The sequence below is a fragment of the Callionymus lyra genome, chromosome 17 (genome assembly GCF_982586985.1).
Source record: "Callionymus lyra chromosome 17, fCalLyr1.hap1.1, whole genome shotgun sequence".
Lineage (NCBI taxonomy): Eukaryota > Metazoa > Chordata > Actinopteri > Syngnathiformes > Callionymidae > Callionymus > Callionymus lyra.
This window is the reverse complement of record NC_141834.1, coordinates 1,156,618-1,175,099: the sequence shown is the minus strand read 5'-3', so window position 1 is coordinate 1,175,099 and position 18,482 is coordinate 1,156,618. Positions and strand designations below refer to the sequence as shown.

Below are 18,482 nucleotides of genomic sequence, written 5' to 3'. Positions count from 1 at the left end.
TAAAACATCCAAACAACAAAAAGGAACAAACAAAACACCTAACCCAAACTATGAAATAAAAAACTAATCTCTCTGTCATCATGGTTTTTGTCCTGCAATGAATTGGTTAGACATGGATTCTTCACACAGTAATGCAATTTTGTAGGACTTGTCTTTCATGGAAGTCCCCGAAGTTCTCCCTCAGAACCAGGGTCCACCATTTCCTTATTATTGGAAGGTCAGACTGGAAGACAAATATGTATTGGAAGAACTCAATGTTTGCTTAAAAAAAAACAACAGAGGTTAATATTTTCATTTGCACATACTGCTGTGAAGTTGAACGGTGCTGCAAGGCATACTAAAAAAAACAATAAAAAAAAAAATTGGAAACAAGTTAAATGATAAACATGTTAAGTAGAACCCGAATTTGAAATACTTAAAACCATATCTCACCATCAGCATGAAGACTCCACAGTCAAGCCCACCAATTTGTTGTGGAGTGTGCTATATAAATATATTCAAAAATATATATATTAAACAAAAGAAAGGTAAATGATAATGTGAGCTTTACCACACTTTTTTTTTGCCAAACCTTGTTTCGCATCAGTTGCCAGGACATACTTTGGATGTGATCTTACTGCAAAGATAACGGATGAGTTTGTTAGCATTGTATGAAAAGGATTGGATTTTTAGTACTGAACACACACCAAAGAGTATTAATACTGAATACATATTTCTGTTATTCAACATATTTTAAAGATACACACATCCATGCAACATGCAACCATGACAGCTGTATCACCACAATACGGACAATAGCAGTGAGGTTCTGGTCTGCAGCCCACATCTGTGTATCGTGTAGTCTGTCAAATATAAAAATGGTTAGAATTTTATTTTTATTTTTTTTTTTTTTAGAATCTATGATGCAACATATGAGGAACTAACTAAACATAAACTGTACACACCTCCATGATGATTGCCTTTCTGACGTGGCTTTGTATGTGCTGTTCAATTTTGTCCATCCGTGCTGGGCTGAATTTGGTGACCTCTCAAAAAGGGCAGTGATAGAACAAGCAACACTTGTTGCATTTCTCAATGGTCATTTGGCTGTTCATCTGTATTGAGATGTGTAACTGAAGGGATTTAAAGATAGTAAACTAGTAAACACAGACAACGTTTCAAATTAGGAAAATTAAAAAAACATACTACAGTAAGTAAGTAAGTAAGTAAGTAATATTTATTTATATAGCGCTTTTCCAGACCAGGGTCACAAAGCGCTTTAACAATCAAAACAATACTCAAAAAAGTATATACTTTAAAGATCAAGATAAAACTGAGAACAACACAGGAGTTCCAGAAAATCAAGGAAAAGCCTGAACAAATAGAAATGTCTTAAGATGTTTCTTAAAGGAGTCAGTAGACTCCATCAAGCGCAAAGAGAGAGGAAGATTGTTCCAAAGCTTAGGAGCAACAGCCTGAAAAGATTTCTCTCCTCTGGTCCTGAACCGTGTGCGAGGAACCATAAGTAGATTCTGATCCACAGACCTCAGAGCCCGAGCTGGGGTGTAAGGCTGGATCAGTGATGTAAGGAGGAGCCTGACAATGAATAGCTCTGAAAGTAAGAACCAGAATTTTAAAGTTGATCCTGAAAGAAACTAGAAGCCAGTGAAGAGTTTTAAGGATCGGAGAAATGTGAGTTCTTCTACTTGAGCGGGTTAGAATTCTCGCTGCAGAGTTGTGAATCAACTGCAGGCGGGACAGCTCCTTCTTGTTAAGACATGAAAACAATCTGTTACAATAGTCCAGACGAGAAGAAACAAACGCATGGATTACAAGCTCCAGATCATGTTCCGACAACATTTTCCTAAGTTTGGAATTTTTTCTCAGTTGAAGGAAACAGTTTCTGGTCAGTTTTCTGCAGTGTCCAACAAGAGACATGTCTTTATCAAATACAACACCCAGGTTTCCCAGGCTCAGTTTGACAGACTGACCTAAGTCACCCAAGTACTGACTCAACCATGGAACCTTATCATCAGGAGCAATCACCAGTGTTTCAGTTTTGTCCACATTTAGCTGTAGAGTGTTTTCATTCAGCCATTGTTTGATTTCTAGCAAACAATTGACTAAGCTGTTCAGCCTTTGGGGCTCAGTTGGATCAAAAGAGCAGTAGAGCTGGATGTCATCAGCAAAAATCTGATAAGAAACATCTGGAAATCTCTGAATGATTTTACCGTGGGGAATCAAGTACAGCAAAAACAATAAAGGACCCAGAACAGAACCTTGAGGGACTCCACACAACAGATCTGCCGATTCAGACCTCATTTGATTGGCAGATACACTAAAACTGCGCCCAGAAAGATAAGACGAGAACCATTCTAACACAGACCCAGACAGTCCCACTTCATCCCTCAGTCTTCTCAGCAGGATCTGGTGATCAACTGTGTCAAAGGCTGAGGACAGATCCAAGAGAACCAGAACAGTGAATTTACCAGAGTCAGCCGACATCATGATGTCACTGGACACTTTCAATAAAGCTGTCTCCGTAGAGTGATGTTTACGGAAGCCAGACTAAACTTCTCATAAATGTCGCTCTGATCCAGGAACAAAGACAGCTGCTCAGACACCACCTTCTCCAAGATCTTGGACAAGAAAGGGAGCTTAGAAATAGGCCTGAAATTACTGAGGTCAGTTGGGTCTAAGCCTGGTTTTTTGAGCAGAGGCTCCACAATGGCATGCTTAAATGCATTGGGAAAAACCCCTGTGGAAAGGGAGAGGTTCACCATATTGGTAACCCAGGGGCCAATTACGTCAAATACTTTGATGAAAAGCCTACAAGGAAGGACGTCATCTGAGCAAGAGGAGGGTGTCATCTTGTTCACTAGTGCCGAAATATCACCCAAAGATACAGCAGTGAAGTAATTAGTAATTAGTAAGTAATTATTATATGTAGAGCGCTTTTATAGGCCAGGGTCACACACAGTGAAGTTATAATAATAATTACTAACTTTTCGTCTAAGCTTATTTGATGTGTGTATATATAATGGTATATATACAGTATATATATATTGCTTGAACCTTCATTTCTTTACAAGTAATAATAACTCACTTACTTACTAATTAATAAACAAAAACAATGTTGTAAACCTACATTTGGCTGAGGTTGTATATCTAGAAAAACAAGTTAACAGAAGCATTGCTGAAACTATGTGAAAACGTTATGACATGAAATTATAGTAAACATTTTAAAAAGCGTAAGAATGGTCATTTAACTACGTGAAAACTGTAACATGAAATGACAGTAAACATTTTAAAGAGGGTAGAACTTAACTATCATTTAACTACGTGAAAACTTTATGACTTGAAATAACAGTAAACATTTAAAAGACATTTTAAACATTGATATTTGTTTATTTTACCATGTTGTCCACCATGGTTGTCACAGTTTTAATTATTTCTGTGTCTTGTACAAATTCCTCCATCTTCGTCTTCGAAGTCTTTCACGAAATTAAAAAAAGGCGTAGTTAGTCTGAGGCCACTTCCGGAATTGGCCACGCCCCGAACGCTCGTCACGACGGGTCTGAATCCTCTGCCTCTGCAGCTGGATATAGTTGTCTGCAGTCGATGCGGTGTATATTAGTGAATATTATATATACTGTATGTCTGTGACACTGCTACATATTTCATACCTGACAGAATACTACACACACAAACACACAAGGTTACATAACGCATTAAACAAACTCAAAACAATGTTGCTCTTAAAATACAGAGCTATTCCTTACAGTTGTTATCCTAGACGTTTCTTAAAGGGTTTGAAAATATATATTATTAAGTTGGACAACAACTTATTTACCGCATAAATAACTTAATATATATTTTATATTTTTTAAGACGCTCGTGGACCAACGGTAGTGACGCCATTACGTCGCTGACGCTCCTGCACTGCACATGCGCATAGCGTAGCAGCGACCGTACCCGCAAACAAGCGCTTGTCTTCCGTGTATGTTCATTCAGCAGCATGGTGCTCAGAAGGTTTTTTCAGTTGAATGTTTCTAAAATCCCATGGTCGGTATCTCACGGTAAGCCTCTTATAAAAAAAAAAAGTATTAATCATGTGATGTTAATGACTAACAGTTTACTCCGTTTTGGCTTACAAGGTCACATTAACCCCTGAGTTATCTATTATAACCTCAGGTTCTGCGAGTTGGTGCGAAGCCCTCCAACGGCTTCGCTATGGGTTTACCCCAAGGCACCGCCTCGTCTCTGAGAAAGCTTAATGAACTCGCCACCCAGCAGGGGGCAGTACCTTCCTGTAAAGGCGGGCAGCACCCGCCGCACTTTCTCCAACTGAAAACTCAGCGAGAAGGGCGGCCGCTGGGCGACGAGGTTGGAGGGCTTCGCACCAACTCGCAGAACCTGAGGTTATAATAGATAACTCAGGGGTTCTGCGTCATTGGTGCTCCGCCCTCCAACGGCTTCGCTATGGGTTTACCCAAAAGGCGAAGCCTGACGGGATAAATGTACCCTCAGCTGGACGCCGCTCCTGGAGCAGCATCACTAGGGCCCCGCCGGCCCAGGGTCCAATCCCACTTGAGCCGTGGGCCCTGAGGGGGGCACAACAGCGCTCAAGACAGTATGAGCTACTGATCCCGCCGTTACGTCGAGGAGATAGGCCTTAGCGAAGGTAGACGTGGACGCCCAAGAGGCAGCAGAGCAGATATCCTCTGCTGCCACACCCCGCAAAAGAGCCACTGAGGCTGCCACGCCACGGGTGGAATGTGCCCTCAGACCGCTAGGAGCGGATCCACCCGCTGCTCGGTAGGCACGGATAATGGCCGATCTCACCCAATGAGAGAACCTCTGGGGGGAGAGCGCCTCTCCCCGCCGGCATCTACCGTGGCAGACAAAAAGGGCATCAGAGCGCCTAAACTCGGCCACCCGCCGCAAGTAACAGGCCAACGCCCTCACTGGACACAACAGGTGGAGACGCTCCTGACCCGGGTCCGAGTGAGGCGGCGGGTGAAAGGCCCGCAGCGTGAAGGTCGTCGCCCGGAACAAGGAACTCAGAATCTTCGGGCGGAACGCTGGGTTAGGACGCAAAGACACCGAAGACTCCTCGACGCCAAAGGAAAGACACTCAGGGCTAATGGAGAGGGCACAAAGCTCACTTGCTCTCTTCGTGGTTGTTAGTGCCAGAAGGAGCGATACCTTGAAAGACAAGATATCCAGTGGGACTTGGTCAAGAGGCTCGAAGGTCGGCCCTGTGAGAGAGTCCAGTACCAACTGGAGATCCCACTGAGGGCTGGAAGGCCTTGCAGGAGGTCGAAGCCTGCAGGCACCCCGCAGGAAACGCACCACCAAAGGGTGGGCGCGAACCGAAGCACCCTCAAAACCGACATGCCTCGTCGCTATGGCTAATGCGAACACTCTCAGTGTCGCCACAGTCCGCCCGTTATCCAGCAAATGTTGCAGGAAAGACAGGATAGCGGAGACCAAACAAGAGCTGGGGTCCAAGGACCTGTCTGAACACCAGCGGGAGAATATCCCCCACTTTGAGGCATAAAGCCTACGTGTTGATGGGGCCCGGGCGTTCTCCAGCGTGTGGAGAACGTCCGGGTCCAGGGTCCCGATCAGCTCGTCCCGTGCAGGAGCCACACCTTGAGAGGCCGGCCCAGCACCGGGGGCGCTGTCAGTGTCCCCCCCGCCTGACACAGGGCAGCGGGGCCCCAAGGGATGGCCCACGGGGCCCCGACCGCCATGCGCACCAGCTCTGGGAACCAGAGCGCCCCCGGGGAGTCTGGTGCCACTAGAATTAACCTCAGCCCCCCCCGCCCCGTCCTCCGAATCAGGGGGAGAAGGAGCCGCGGAGGCGAACAGCAGACCGACCGGCCACCTCGAATGGGCTAAAGCGTCCACGCCTAGTGGGGGGCGGTCCGAAGCCCTGAGGGAGAACCAAAGAGGGCATTTGAAGTTCTCCTTGCTGGCGAAGAGGTCTGCAACCGGGTGACCGAATCGAGACCAGATCTCGCTTGCCACTGCCTCGGACAGACCCCATTCGTCCTGGACGGCCCCCCTCGACAGTCTGTCCGCTACTGCATTCAGCTCGCCCGGGACGTGCTGGGCTCTGAGCGAAAGCAGGTGACAGTCCGCCCACAGCCAAATCTTCCTTGCCACACACAGAGGGCTGGGGATCTGACTCCACCTTGGCGATTTACGTACGCCACGGCGGTGGAGCTGTCTGAAAATACTAGGACGTTGGACTGTGACAGTTGGGGAGAGAGGTGAAGCAGGACATTGTGAATCGCCTTCAGCTCTAGCCAGTTTATATGTCTGAGCACCGGACTGCTCCAGACCCCACTGACATAGGCCTGACCCGAGGTGCCTCCCCAACCTGTCAGGGAAGCGTCTGTGAACACTTGAGTGTAACGAAGGACGCAACCCAATGGAACTCTCCGCCTGAGGTTGGCGTGAGAGTTCCAGAACTGGATGTCCTGCAAAACCCGAGCGGGAAGGCGCACTTTCCGACCTCTTTCCCGCTTGAGGTCTAGCTTGAGACGACCAAACCATCTCTGAAGCTCCCTCATGTGCAGCAAGCCCAGCCGAACAACCGTGTGGGCTGCCGCCATGAGCCCCAGGAGGGACATAACAGTGCCTGCTGTTGTCACGTGACACCGAGCTTCCAGCAACTGTGTTGTCAGTCGGAGAATGGGCTGGATACGCACGTCCGGGAGGCGCGCGTATCCTTCCTCCGAGTTCAACAGTACCCCCAGGTAAACTAACTGTTGAACTGGAGTCAGAGCGCTCTTGCTGAGGTTCACTGTGAACCCCAGGGTGGCAATATGGCTCAACACCTTCTGTGTGTGAGCGTAACTTTCTGCCTCTGACCTGGCAAGGATCAACCAGTCGTCCAGATAGGTCAAGATCCTTACCCCACTCACTCTCAAAGGCTCCACTGCCGCTTCCACACACTTGGTGAAGGTCCTGGGTGCCAGAGAGTAGCCGAACGGAAGTCGAGTGTACCGAGGAAGTACCGGGAGTAAAACCCTGTCATCATCTCGGCTGCAGGGACCAGTTCTACGACCTCCTTCTGCAGCAGAGTAGACACCTCGTTTCTCAAACAGGATAGTTTCTCCTGCTCCACCATACGCGTCCAGAGAATCCCTGAAAAACGCGGGGGTTGACGGGCAAACTGTAGCGCATAGCCCCGCCTGATTACTCCCCCCAGCCAAGTGGGTCCTAGAAGTAAAACCAGGCGACTCCAAGCCGAATAATGTTCTGTCAGAACCGCAGCCCTGGCGAACCTTGGGTAGTCCTCCGGCCCGCCCCCCATGGACGGGCCGTAGACGAAAGGGCATCACACAAGCCGCGTCTCTATCTCTTGAATCCACAGAGCATGTACTCGAGTTGGATTCACTAGAACCCCCACTCTCATACATAAAAGCCGGCTCTGTGGGAGAAGCGCGCAAGTGCGCGTGAGACACCTCAGATGCGCGTCGTGCGTGTTCCCTTCCCCCCCCGGAAGTCTTCCCAACTCCCTGAGCACTTCTTAGTGTCACCGGAGCTGACAAAACCCGCGATGTGGAGGAAAGCGCTGGAGAATTAACCCGGAGCTGAAGTGAGTTAGGTCGCGCGTCGGCACCGCATCACTCACCCGGTCCCGTACATTCTCCAGCCCCGCTGGCGGTCCCGACCTGTTCGTCACTCGTGAGATCCGACCGCCACGCACCTCTCCAGTTGATCGACCAGACGGGACGGAAGTTCCTCGCCCTCGCCTGGTCTCAGAACGGCGAAAAAACTCGCGCGTAAAAACACCAGGTTGCGTCAGTTCCATGGCGCTGCTCCGCCGCCAAACGTGACGTCCTCCACGGTGCCAGTGTTTGTAGACAGCGCTGTGGGGGAAGGAACAACCTCCGGTTAACATAGACATGTCCGGACAAGTTCCACTCACCTCATCAGCTGTCACGCTCTGTCGGGCACGAGCGCTGGTCGACGCGGAAGTAAACACAGCTGATTCAGCCGGTCTCGCGGACCTCTGCTCGTCTGTAAACAAAACACATGTGGTTGGAGTCTGCCCCTCATTCGTGTGGACAGACTCCGTTATTGCAGTCTCGGTATGACCCGGACGAAGGGGTTTAAAACCTCCTTCGGACTGTGTTATGAGAGGAAAATCACGCCGTCCAAGACCGGCGGAGCATGTTAGCTTAGCATTAGCGGCGAAAGTTTCTAATGACGCCTGTGAATACGTCACACTCACAGGCGGAAACACATGCACGCTACCAACATCTCTCTCATAACGAACCACAGAAACGTCATACGTTCTTTTGTTTTTATTTACATAAAGCCCTTTGAAAGAGTAAGGGGGAGGAGGGCTCCCCCGAGACGAAGCCTCGACGCCCCTGCGTCCTCGCCGCTGCGGGTCCCTCCTCCGCTGGCTCCGCTGCGGCTGCTGGCTCCGCTGCTGGCTCCCCGGCTCCTGCTGCGGAACCCGGCGACGCTCGCTCGTCGCCCGCCGCGGCTGTTGCCGTTGCTGCTGGTGCTGCTGGGGCGGCTGGCTCTGGTGACGCTTCCCCCCCCGCACCAGCTGATGGGGCCGACGAACGGGCTCTCCGTCTCCGAGCGCCGGACCCCCGTCGCGCCTCGTCCTCACGCCCATGCAGGTGATGGCGGAGCTGCGCCGACTCCTGCTGCGCTGCCTCCTGCCGGGCCACGACGTTCCGGAGCTCCGGACCGAACAGCGAGTCCTCCGTAATTGGTCCGTCCAGGAGGAGCCTCCGGTCTCTCTCCGGCAGCGCTGTGGCCAGGTCTAGCCACAGGTGCCGGTGGCCCAGCTGTCCAGCGTCGCGTAGACCCCCTCCCAGGATCGCGTACGCCTGCGACATCCGGAGGAGCGCAGCCACCGAGTCCTTGACTTCCTCCAACTCCGAAGGTCCAAGGTCGTCTCGGTCCACGGTGAGCCTGTCGAGCGCACCGCACAGGAGAGCCATGTTGTTCGCGAGGGAGACCACCTGCGTCCCCCCCTTGTAGGATCGGTTGAACAACATTGCCGTCAACCTGTCTTCAGCTCTAGGCAGAGCTACAGGACGGCCTGGCCACAGTCGAGCCCCCGGGTCGAGGGCGGCACGTACCGTATCCGAGGGCTCCGGGACACCGCGCCGCCAGTCCACCCCGTCCACACGGCAATAGGGTCCGTAGGATCCTACGGGAGGCCCTGAAGCCATGGGAGAGGCAGACCCTCGCCGCGCGTAGCCCCAGATTTCGTCCAGCTTAGGACAAATAACCCCCGGAACAGCAGGCCTGCGCGCTTCGTTCCGCCCGACCTTCACTCCGCATGTAAACGGTGGTGGCGCGAGTGGAGGCACGGGGGGGAGCTCGACCTCCATGCGGTTCGCCGCGGCGGTGAATATGCGCGGCAGGGCGTCAAGCGGGTAGCGAGGAGCCGGCCCGGCTCCCCCGACCGCTTCGACGTCCCCCGGCTCGGAACCGAACAGGGTGCTCGGATCCGCCTCATAACACCGCCGGTCGTCCTCCTCGTCGTAGTCGGCCCACGACCTGGCTGGAGGACGCGGCGTGCGCCGACGGGCCTCGTATGCTCCCCGTCTCTTCCGGACCTCCTCGGGAAGCATACGGCAGGCCCCACAATCCGCAAACGCGTGATCTGGGCCTAGACAGACGAAGCAGAGAGCATGTGTGTCCCCCCTCCCCAGGGGGGTGTCACACGTTAAACACAAAGACACGTCTACGTCCACGCTCATGCTTACGTCCGCCATGCTGTATCCAGGAGCTTTCTCGCTGAGTTGAAAATGGAGAAAGTGCGGCGGGTGCTGCCCGCCTTTATAGGAAGGTACTGCCCCCTGCTGGGTGGCGAGTTCATTAAGCTTTCTCAGAGACGAGGCGGTGCCTCGGGGTAAACCCATAGCGATGCCGTTGGAGGGCGGAGCACCAATGACGCAGAACCTCCGATGCTCAGTTTGTTTACGATTATATTGCAGTTCTCTAATGTTATTGCAAAACTTATCTATTATCTCTATATATTATTGTTTTATATAGTGTCTTGTCTTCGAGGACTCATCTCTCAGTTCGTTACACAAATATCACATGTATACATTGTTATCTCAATTTATATAGACGCATCTATAAAACGGTTTATATTGTTTTTTATCTATTTTATAATAATATTAATTGTATATTTTACAGGGCAAGACAAGCAGTGGAAAAACGGAACAAACTAATGTTCACAATTTTATAGAATGTTCAACCAGAATTATGGTTTTTTTGGGGGGGGGGTTTATGCAGTCATCAACTGCTTAAAAAAAATCTATAATGGGACCAAAATGAATGATCTAAATGCACTATTGATCATTTGTAATACAATGTAAAAGTTGCATGATACTTTTGCTGTTTTTCTTTTGCAGATTTGCACTTTTGTTTAAATAAGGGCTGCTACAAAAAAAAAACAACCTAAAGGAACAAGCTTGCTTTTATTAGTACACACAAAAATGTTAATTCAGTTGGGTTAGTTGATATGTTCTGTTTTTATTCAAGTGAATTATTTAACCTCTAATAATTGTGCTCCTCTTGTTTTGCAGAAGAGCTTAAAACATACTTTGGACACTTTGGAAAAGTTGGACAATGTTTCATTAAATTAGTAAGTTTATTCAAGTGTTGTATGTCTAATTTCTTGTTTGATTACTTTGAGATGCACCTCAGCCTTAAAGATGACTGAAAAGCCTTAGACTACACAAGGGTAATGTAAATTGAAACGAAAAGCTTTCAAAATATATTAACAAAAGTTGTACATTACGAGCTGTATTATAATTGTCGACATTATGGTTCTTAAACTTTTGCTTCTTTGTAGGACAGAAAAACCGGCTTTTTCAACGGAAATGGAGTGGTAAGATTTACTTCGAGGAGTGGTCTGGACAATGCTCTGAAAGAGGAACGCCATATCATGGACCACACTTTGGTAACATTTGGTCTTTTTCTATTCATTCCCCCAAAGACTTCCTTCAGTGATTGGTTTACCTCGTTAAGCCTTTAAAAAAAATTATCCGTCTGCTCAAAACCCTGTTGGTTTAATCATGTTTTAACCGTTTTAGGCACATTTACGATACATCAGTCCATACCACAAACAATCTTGTACAATTTTACTTCATTCATTATATTTTTTACAGCTTATTCCCTTATCAAAGTTAAATGCACAAGTTGACACTGATCATCCAATCAAATAAAAACCCAGATATTAATTATTAAATAATCTTACTTCATCTCAAACATGTCATTTCCCAATGGGAAGGCAAGTGTGGGAAGCTTTTAAATTGATGATGCAAATTTATTTAACAAGTTCAGATGTTAAAGGGAACACAATAATAAGACCATATTAAAATAAAATTAAAACTACGGTAAAATGACTCCAACTTTATTCATATTTTATTGTCATTTAAAGTTTACATGTATTTATATTGAAATGAATACAACATTGATTTCATAACATGATGAAATCAAAAAACTACAGAATAATGTTTCCAAACTCATTCATATGATTGATAAAACCTTTATCTTTAATAATATATATGTTATTGTGTGTTATATGTTATGTTATTATTTACAGAGGTTTGTAGATTTTTATTTTATTGCTGTTTAAAGTTGAAATGTTTTTGTATTGAAATACAACAAATGAATATTAATAAATAATTTCACTATATTCTAAATTTATTGAGTTTTGATGTAAAATGAGAAAAAACGTTTTAATTTCCATAAAAAAACAAATAAAGGATTACTTATACGTATATCTATATTACTCATATATCATATATCATATATCATCACACCACATCAACCGGTGAGCATCCAGGGCTCGGACATTGAGCTGGTGGACAGCTTCAAATACCTGGGTGTTCACCTCAACAATAAACTGAACTGGTCCACACATATCAACGCCGTGTATAAGAAGGGCCGAAGTCGCCTCCACCTCCTGGGGAGACTGAGGTCCTTCGGAGTGTGCAGACCACTATTAAGGACCTTCTATGACTCCGTGGTAGCCTCTGCTATCCACTACGCTGTGGTCTGCTGGGGAGCAGCAGCACGGACCGGGACAGGAAGAGACTGAACAGGCTGGTCACGAGGGCCGGCTCTGTCCTGGGCCGCTCGCTGGACTCGGTGGAGGAGGTGGGAGAGAGGAGGACACTCTCCAGACTATCCTCCATCATGGACAACACTCTCCACCCACTGCACCTGACCGTGGAGGAGCTGGCCAGCTCCTTCAGTGGCAGGCTCAGGCACCCCCAGTGTAGGACGGAGCGTTATAGAAGGTCCTTCATCCCAACTGGTGTCAGGATATTTAACTCTCTACTTTAAATATCCTGATGCTAATCCGTAGTATGTTTTTCTTCTCGTGTGTTTTTTATTTTTATTTTTTTTCCCGTTTTTATTTCTATTTTATTTTATTGTATTCTATTTTATTTTGTTAATAGTGTCAAATTTCTAATTTTTGTAAATAATTGTATATTCTTAAGATCGTTTTTATTTTATTTTGTATTATCTCTTTTATTATTTCTTTTTCCTTGCACTTTATTTTTTTAAACTGCGCTGTTGTGAAAGTGTGTTTCCCCTCTGGGGATGAATAAAGCTTTTCTATTCTATTCTATTCTACACGTTCGAGTTGTGATCTCTCCTAGTCGATTCAGTGCTACCCTAAAGTTCTGCCATTATGCGCACTCTAAATTTAGCGTCGGATAGCTTGGCTGTGATCACGGAAGTGTCGGATAGCTTTACTCCAGTGTGAACACGGAGATGCTAAAAGAATAATAAAATATAAAACAATGTACCGTGAATATTGACGATTTCTGACACTCTGAGCGTGACATTAGATGAAGATTACTTACTTTTTTTATTATTATATTTCGCTACTCATCGCTTCAGTCTCTCGGTGTTTCAACAATAATGTCCCCGAACTGTCATGAACGTCGCTTCTTTTGCAATGCTGCACATTTCTTTTTTGGCTAAATGTCGAAGTGTTTTCCCTTAATTTTGAAGTGTTGTTGCTTTAAGAGACATCCTTTACAGGTCCCGCCACAGTCTGTGAGGAGCATATTTCCTCATAAGAAGATACTTTTCCTCTGAGAGTAACTTCCAAAAATGTCCATGAGACCTGGTCTCAGTGTCAGCCTGTCGTGTTAAATCTCATCCTCCACTGCAGACAAGTTCAGACTCATATGTACTAAGAATTGCATTGATTTCCTAATGAAAATGGTCATTCATTCAAACCCAAATGATGCACAAAAAAATATTCAGACGTTATTACGAATACTTGACACAAATTCGAGCCCTTTTCCTTTGTTCATCCAAATCAACAAAGAATTCAGACAGGTTCATCCCTTTCCATGCCTCCATTTCTATATGCCGATCATATTTAAATGAAGCACAAGACTTAAATTTCTCCTTTCTGTGATCATGAAAAAACAAAAACAAATGAAAACATGAATTCAAACTAACAGTTAATATTTGTTAATTTTAAACATGTCTGATATGACACACTATTGTAAATGAGTTCAGATGTGCTCCAGTGTAGATGTTTATATTTTACATACACCGTTATTAACCAGAATACTGAATTTACAGAGGTGACCAGTGCATTATAAAACTTTTTAAAACATCTTCAGATGAAGTTTAACCAAAATAAAACTGTTCATCAGTTACTTCACATTATCATCACTTTGTCTGATCGTCACTGAGCGTCATTAGAATGTGTGGCTCACATGCAACTGTTTAACTTGTTTGGGTTTGAGCGTATTCTTATTATATTCGTGAGGTAATTTACAAATAGTCATCATGTGATGGTGTATTAATACAAGTGTGTTTTAAGGATGTATCCTTGATCACGTGATCACATGAGGAAAACCGGCATTTGTTACTTAAACCGGCAATATATTATTTAAAAAACAAGCTTATAACGTTTTTCTGAATTGCGTTAAATGACTGTCGGGAAGTCTGCACTTTTTTCTCATTTTATGCTCGATTCATATTAACTTTGCCCTTCATACACTGGAAGAGGTGGGAGCTCAGACTGGCTGCTGTGTTTGATGTCAATCAAATTGTCAACCAATTCGCGCAATAACGATTTGATCTAAGCTCTCTTCACTATTTTTTTTATATCATATTTTATTAAATCACGCAATCTACTAGCATGGAGAACATATATATAGAAAAGGAAGCAGGTTATGATAATAAGATATTTTATTTGTATAAGCTGTTAGAAAAAGGGCTATATAGAAAGTTAGAATTCCCAATGATTAAGATCTTATTCCTGAAACAAGATAAGCATATAAAATCCCCTCTGATAAGGTAAGCAGAATAGACAGACAGACAGATACAATTGAACTCCTCCTCATGATGTTGAACCAACAAAAATGATTATCAAAATCAAGAGGTTTAGGTAACTTAACTCTTTACATAACACCTTTTTGAAACGTGACTTTTTCTTTGAAAGCCAAAACTGCTCCAGCTGCTATTAAAACCACCCCACTAGTCAGGCCCAATCCACATATGACATCTGGAACGATGCTGGGATGCTTGAACTTCACCTCTGTTGAGAGAGAAAGAAAACCTTCTCAAGACAGACTCTTAAAAATATCCATGTTGATAAGTTTAAACAATCACCCCAGTGCTTTGTGTTGGGTTTCTCCAAAGCTTTGTGCGCCACACTGCAGGTGTAAACATCTCCTTCCTCAGGCAGGAATTTCAGGGTAGACATTTGGTAGAAGGTGTGATCCTTGTTTGGATAATATTGACTCACTGAAACGTGGCGTGACACTGGTTGAAGGTTTTTGGTCCAAGTAATATTGGTGGATGGTGGATAGAAACTATTCACGAAGCACACAAGTGTGTTTTCGTCACCCAGAAGGACTTGCTCCGCAGGGTAGATAAGGCATTCTGGTGGATCTTTAGTAGGTCAAATGACAAACACAGCTTTATGTTACTGGATTGTTCAAGTTACAACATATTTGATAATATTTTTACTTTCTGGCTCCTCTTGATGTCCCTCTGCTACATCATACTCCGTCAGGATTTTGGGACACACTTTCTTGCCATCAATCGCAGTCTTCAACAGCTCTTCGTGGTCAAAATAAAGAATCCGGCCAGAGTTTATGTATTCAGGAACAGTGTAAACCAATTCCTGTGCCTGAAAGTCTGTGTAGAAAATCTGCTCTGAGTCGAATTGACATAGTACCTCTGCCTCTGTGCTGTTTTCAGTGCAACCGACCACACAGGAAACCTCATGAGTAACTAAAACAAAATGAAAATGAAATGTTTGTTATTAGAGAGTTGTTATGTTATTTTATGATAAGTAATGTAAGTTTGTTTCAACTGTAAAGTTGTAATTGAGTTTGCATATTGAAAATCGGAAACTTACCTTCAGAGGCAGAGCAGATGACGTCCAAAACAAGCAAAATTAAAATTGAGAGCTTCATTCCTGGCCAGTGAACCTTCACTCACCCCGTGATACTTGGATACAAGTTTGTGTCTTGATGTAAAATGCAGCAACAATGTATTTACCACGTATTAAAAATGTGATGGGAGCTGAACCTGTTACATGTCATTGAAATAAGATTCAACTTCCTTGTTTAGCGCTCAGATCACATTCATGAAACCTGTTGAACAAGATTGAAACCGACTTCTGGGAAGTGTCAACAATTAAAACAAAAATAATTTCCTTGTGTTTTTAATTATATCCTTTTTATTTAATTTTTATAAACAGTATTTTCTTAGCATATATTTATGTAATGTTCGACTTTTTATTCATACATGGTTAAGTAGGAATAATAAAATCCTCAGAAAGATAACATTTCTGTTCAAGTTATTCTACAAATAAATTAAGATTAAAATTAAAATGAACAAAAATATAAATATGGTTTTCTACCATATTTCTTGCTGAACTTAAAGATCTAAAGTTTTTTCTATACACAGAAAATACATATTTCTTTTCAAAATTGTTTACAGATCTGTCAGAAGGGATCCATTCCATCCATTGTGTTTAACACTATATAGAAAATGTTTTAAAAACTGAACTACACATACTGTATATTTTACCTGTATGTAACTCCAGTTCTATGAGCATGCCGGTGTATTAATATTGTCCAATATTTCACATTGATACAGAAATTATTGTCATGGTTCTTTCATTATTTTATTTTGAAACCTATTTTACATATCCTTTGTTTCCTGAGTTCCAGAATGCCTGTTGCTCACAGCAGCTGAAGCTCATCACCTAATCACCAACTTGGCAGCAGAGCTTACAGCCACCTCTCCTGCAACAGGCTTCAGAATATAATCGTCACTCCCTGCTATGTTTTTTCTGATCACCACTCTCTTGTTATTTCAGTACTGTTGAGTTTTGTTCTCTACCTGACTTGTGGTGCGCTTTTGGTTCTACGTCATTTGGTCCTCCGCCCTCTAACTGCTTTGCTATTGGTTTATCCTTGAACTCCCCACCCAGCTGGGTTCAGTCCACTTCCTATAAAGGCAGGAAATACCAGCCGCACTTCCTCCTGTCCTGACAGTGGAATGTAATGATGGCGAATAAATATTGAAGTGGACAAATGTGTGTGCATGAAGTGCTAAGACGGCCTGGAGAGGGGGGACACACATGTCTGCTTCGTTTGACTAGGCCCAAATCACACGTTTACTGATTGTGTGGCCTGCCGAGCGCTTCTCACGGCTCTTGACAGTGACAAGAAGGGGCTCGAGGCTTGTCGACCCACGCTGCCTCAGAGATCGTGCGAGAGCAATCCAGGTAAGTATCTCTTGCAGACAACGGGACTCTGTTTGGCTGAAACATTGACATCTGTGGTAAGTTTGTCCATATTTTTCCTAAGATTTCAGGAATATCCCCGGTGTTTCTGGGTGGGAGTGCCATGGAACGGTGCGTCCCGGCGCCATTACGCACCAAGGGTTTCACCCCATCCTGGAATCCTACGGGGGCGCGGAACTACCGCCCTGATGACGTGTTATGTGGTGACATGTTTGAAGACCCGGTTTCGAGATCAGGATCTCCAGCCAGCCTGTTCACCTATAAGCAGATCTCCACCAGACCAGCTTAATCAGCTGTGTTTACTTCACTTCTGTGTTGACATGTGCCGGTCTGACAGCGCCATGCAACGGACGCACCATTGAACCTTTTTGCGCGGGGTTTTCCCGCTGTTCCGAGACCAGATGAGGGTGAGGAGCTACCGCCCCTGCTGGTCAGGCAGCTGGAGAGATGCGTGGTTCCCACGGAGCTGGATTATATGTACGAGAGTGGGGGTTCTAGTTAATCCGGCTCAGGTACATGCTCTGTTGATTCAAGAGATAGAAACGCGGCTCGTGACAGTCACGGTGGCAGGCCGAGGGACTACCTGACGTTCATCAGAGCTTCGGTTCTGACAGAACATTATTCGTCTTGGAGTCGCCTGGTTTTACTTGATTCCAGATGGCAGAGGAAAATAATCAGGCGGGGCTATGTGCTCCAGTTTGACCGTCAACCCTGTGTTTTTCAGGGATTCTCTGGACACGCTTGGCGGAACAGGAGTTATCCTGTCTAAGAAACAACTTCTTTATTATGCTGCAGAAGAGATCCAGTAGCAGAGATGATGAATAGATAGAATAGAATAGAAAAGCTTTATTCATCCCCAGAGGGGAAACACACTTTCACAACAGCGCAGTTGGAAAAAAATAAAGTGCAAGGAAAAAGAAATAATAAAAGAGATAATACAAAATAAAATAAAAACGATCTTAAGAATATACAAATTATTTACAAAATTAGAAATTGACACTATTAACAAAATAAAATAGAATAAAAATAAAATAAAATAGAAATAAAAAACGGAAAAAAATAAAATAAAAAACACACGAGAAGAAAAACACACTACGGATTAGCATCAGGATATTTAAAGTAGAGAGTTAAATATCCTGACACCAGTTGGGATGAAGGACCTTCTATAACGCTCCGTCCTACACTGGGGGTGCCAGAGCCTGCCACTGAAGGAGCTGGCCAGCTCCTCCACGGTCAGGTGCAGTGGGTGGAGAGCGTTGTCCCTGATGGAGGATAGTCTGGAGAGTGTCCTCCTCTCTCCCACCTCCTCCACCGAGTCCAGCGAGCGGCCCAGGACAGAGCCGGCCCTCGTGACCAGCCTGTTCAGTCTCTTCCTGTCCCGGTCCGTGCTGCCTGCTCCCCAGCAGACCACAGCGTAGTGGATAGCAGAGGCTACCACGGAGTCATAAAAGGTCCTTAAAAGTGGTCTGCACACTCCGAAGGACCTCAGTCTCCCCAGGAGGTGGAGGCGACTTCGGCCCTTCTTATACACGGCGTTGACGTGTGTGGACCAGTTCAGTTTATTGTTGAGGTGAACACCCAGGTATTTGAAGCTGTCCACCAGCTCAATGTCCGAGCCCTGGATGCTCACCGGTTGATGTGGTGGGGACTTTTTCCTGAAGTCAATCACCATCTCCCTTGTCTTACCGGTGTTTAA

General features: G+C 45.3%; 1 protein-coding gene and 1 long non-coding RNA gene across 2 annotated transcripts; both read right to left on the bottom strand.

Annotated features, from left to right (window-relative positions):
* LOC148061411 (uncharacterized) lies at positions 1-528 on the bottom strand. The gene is made up of 3 exons (XR_015713623.1): positions 433-528; positions 306-337; positions 1-223 (listed from the first exon to the last, which is right to left on the bottom strand). It is a non-coding gene; the product is annotated as an uncharacterized LOC148061411 (long non-coding RNA).
* Positions 529-14,193: 13,665 nt separating this feature from the next.
* Positions 14,194-15,598, bottom strand: LOC148061410 (H-2 class II histocompatibility antigen, A-Q alpha chain-like). The gene is made up of 4 exons (XM_087812658.1): positions 15,389-15,598; positions 14,995-15,261; positions 14,635-14,916; positions 14,194-14,560 (listed from the first exon to the last, which is right to left on the bottom strand). The coding sequence occupies exons 1-4, from the start codon at positions 15,444-15,446 to the stop codon at positions 14,424-14,426; spliced, it is 744 nt and encodes a 247-aa protein (XP_087668784.1). The 5' UTR covers positions 15,447-15,598; the 3' UTR covers positions 14,194-14,423.
* Positions 15,599-18,482: the final 2,884 nt, after the last annotated feature.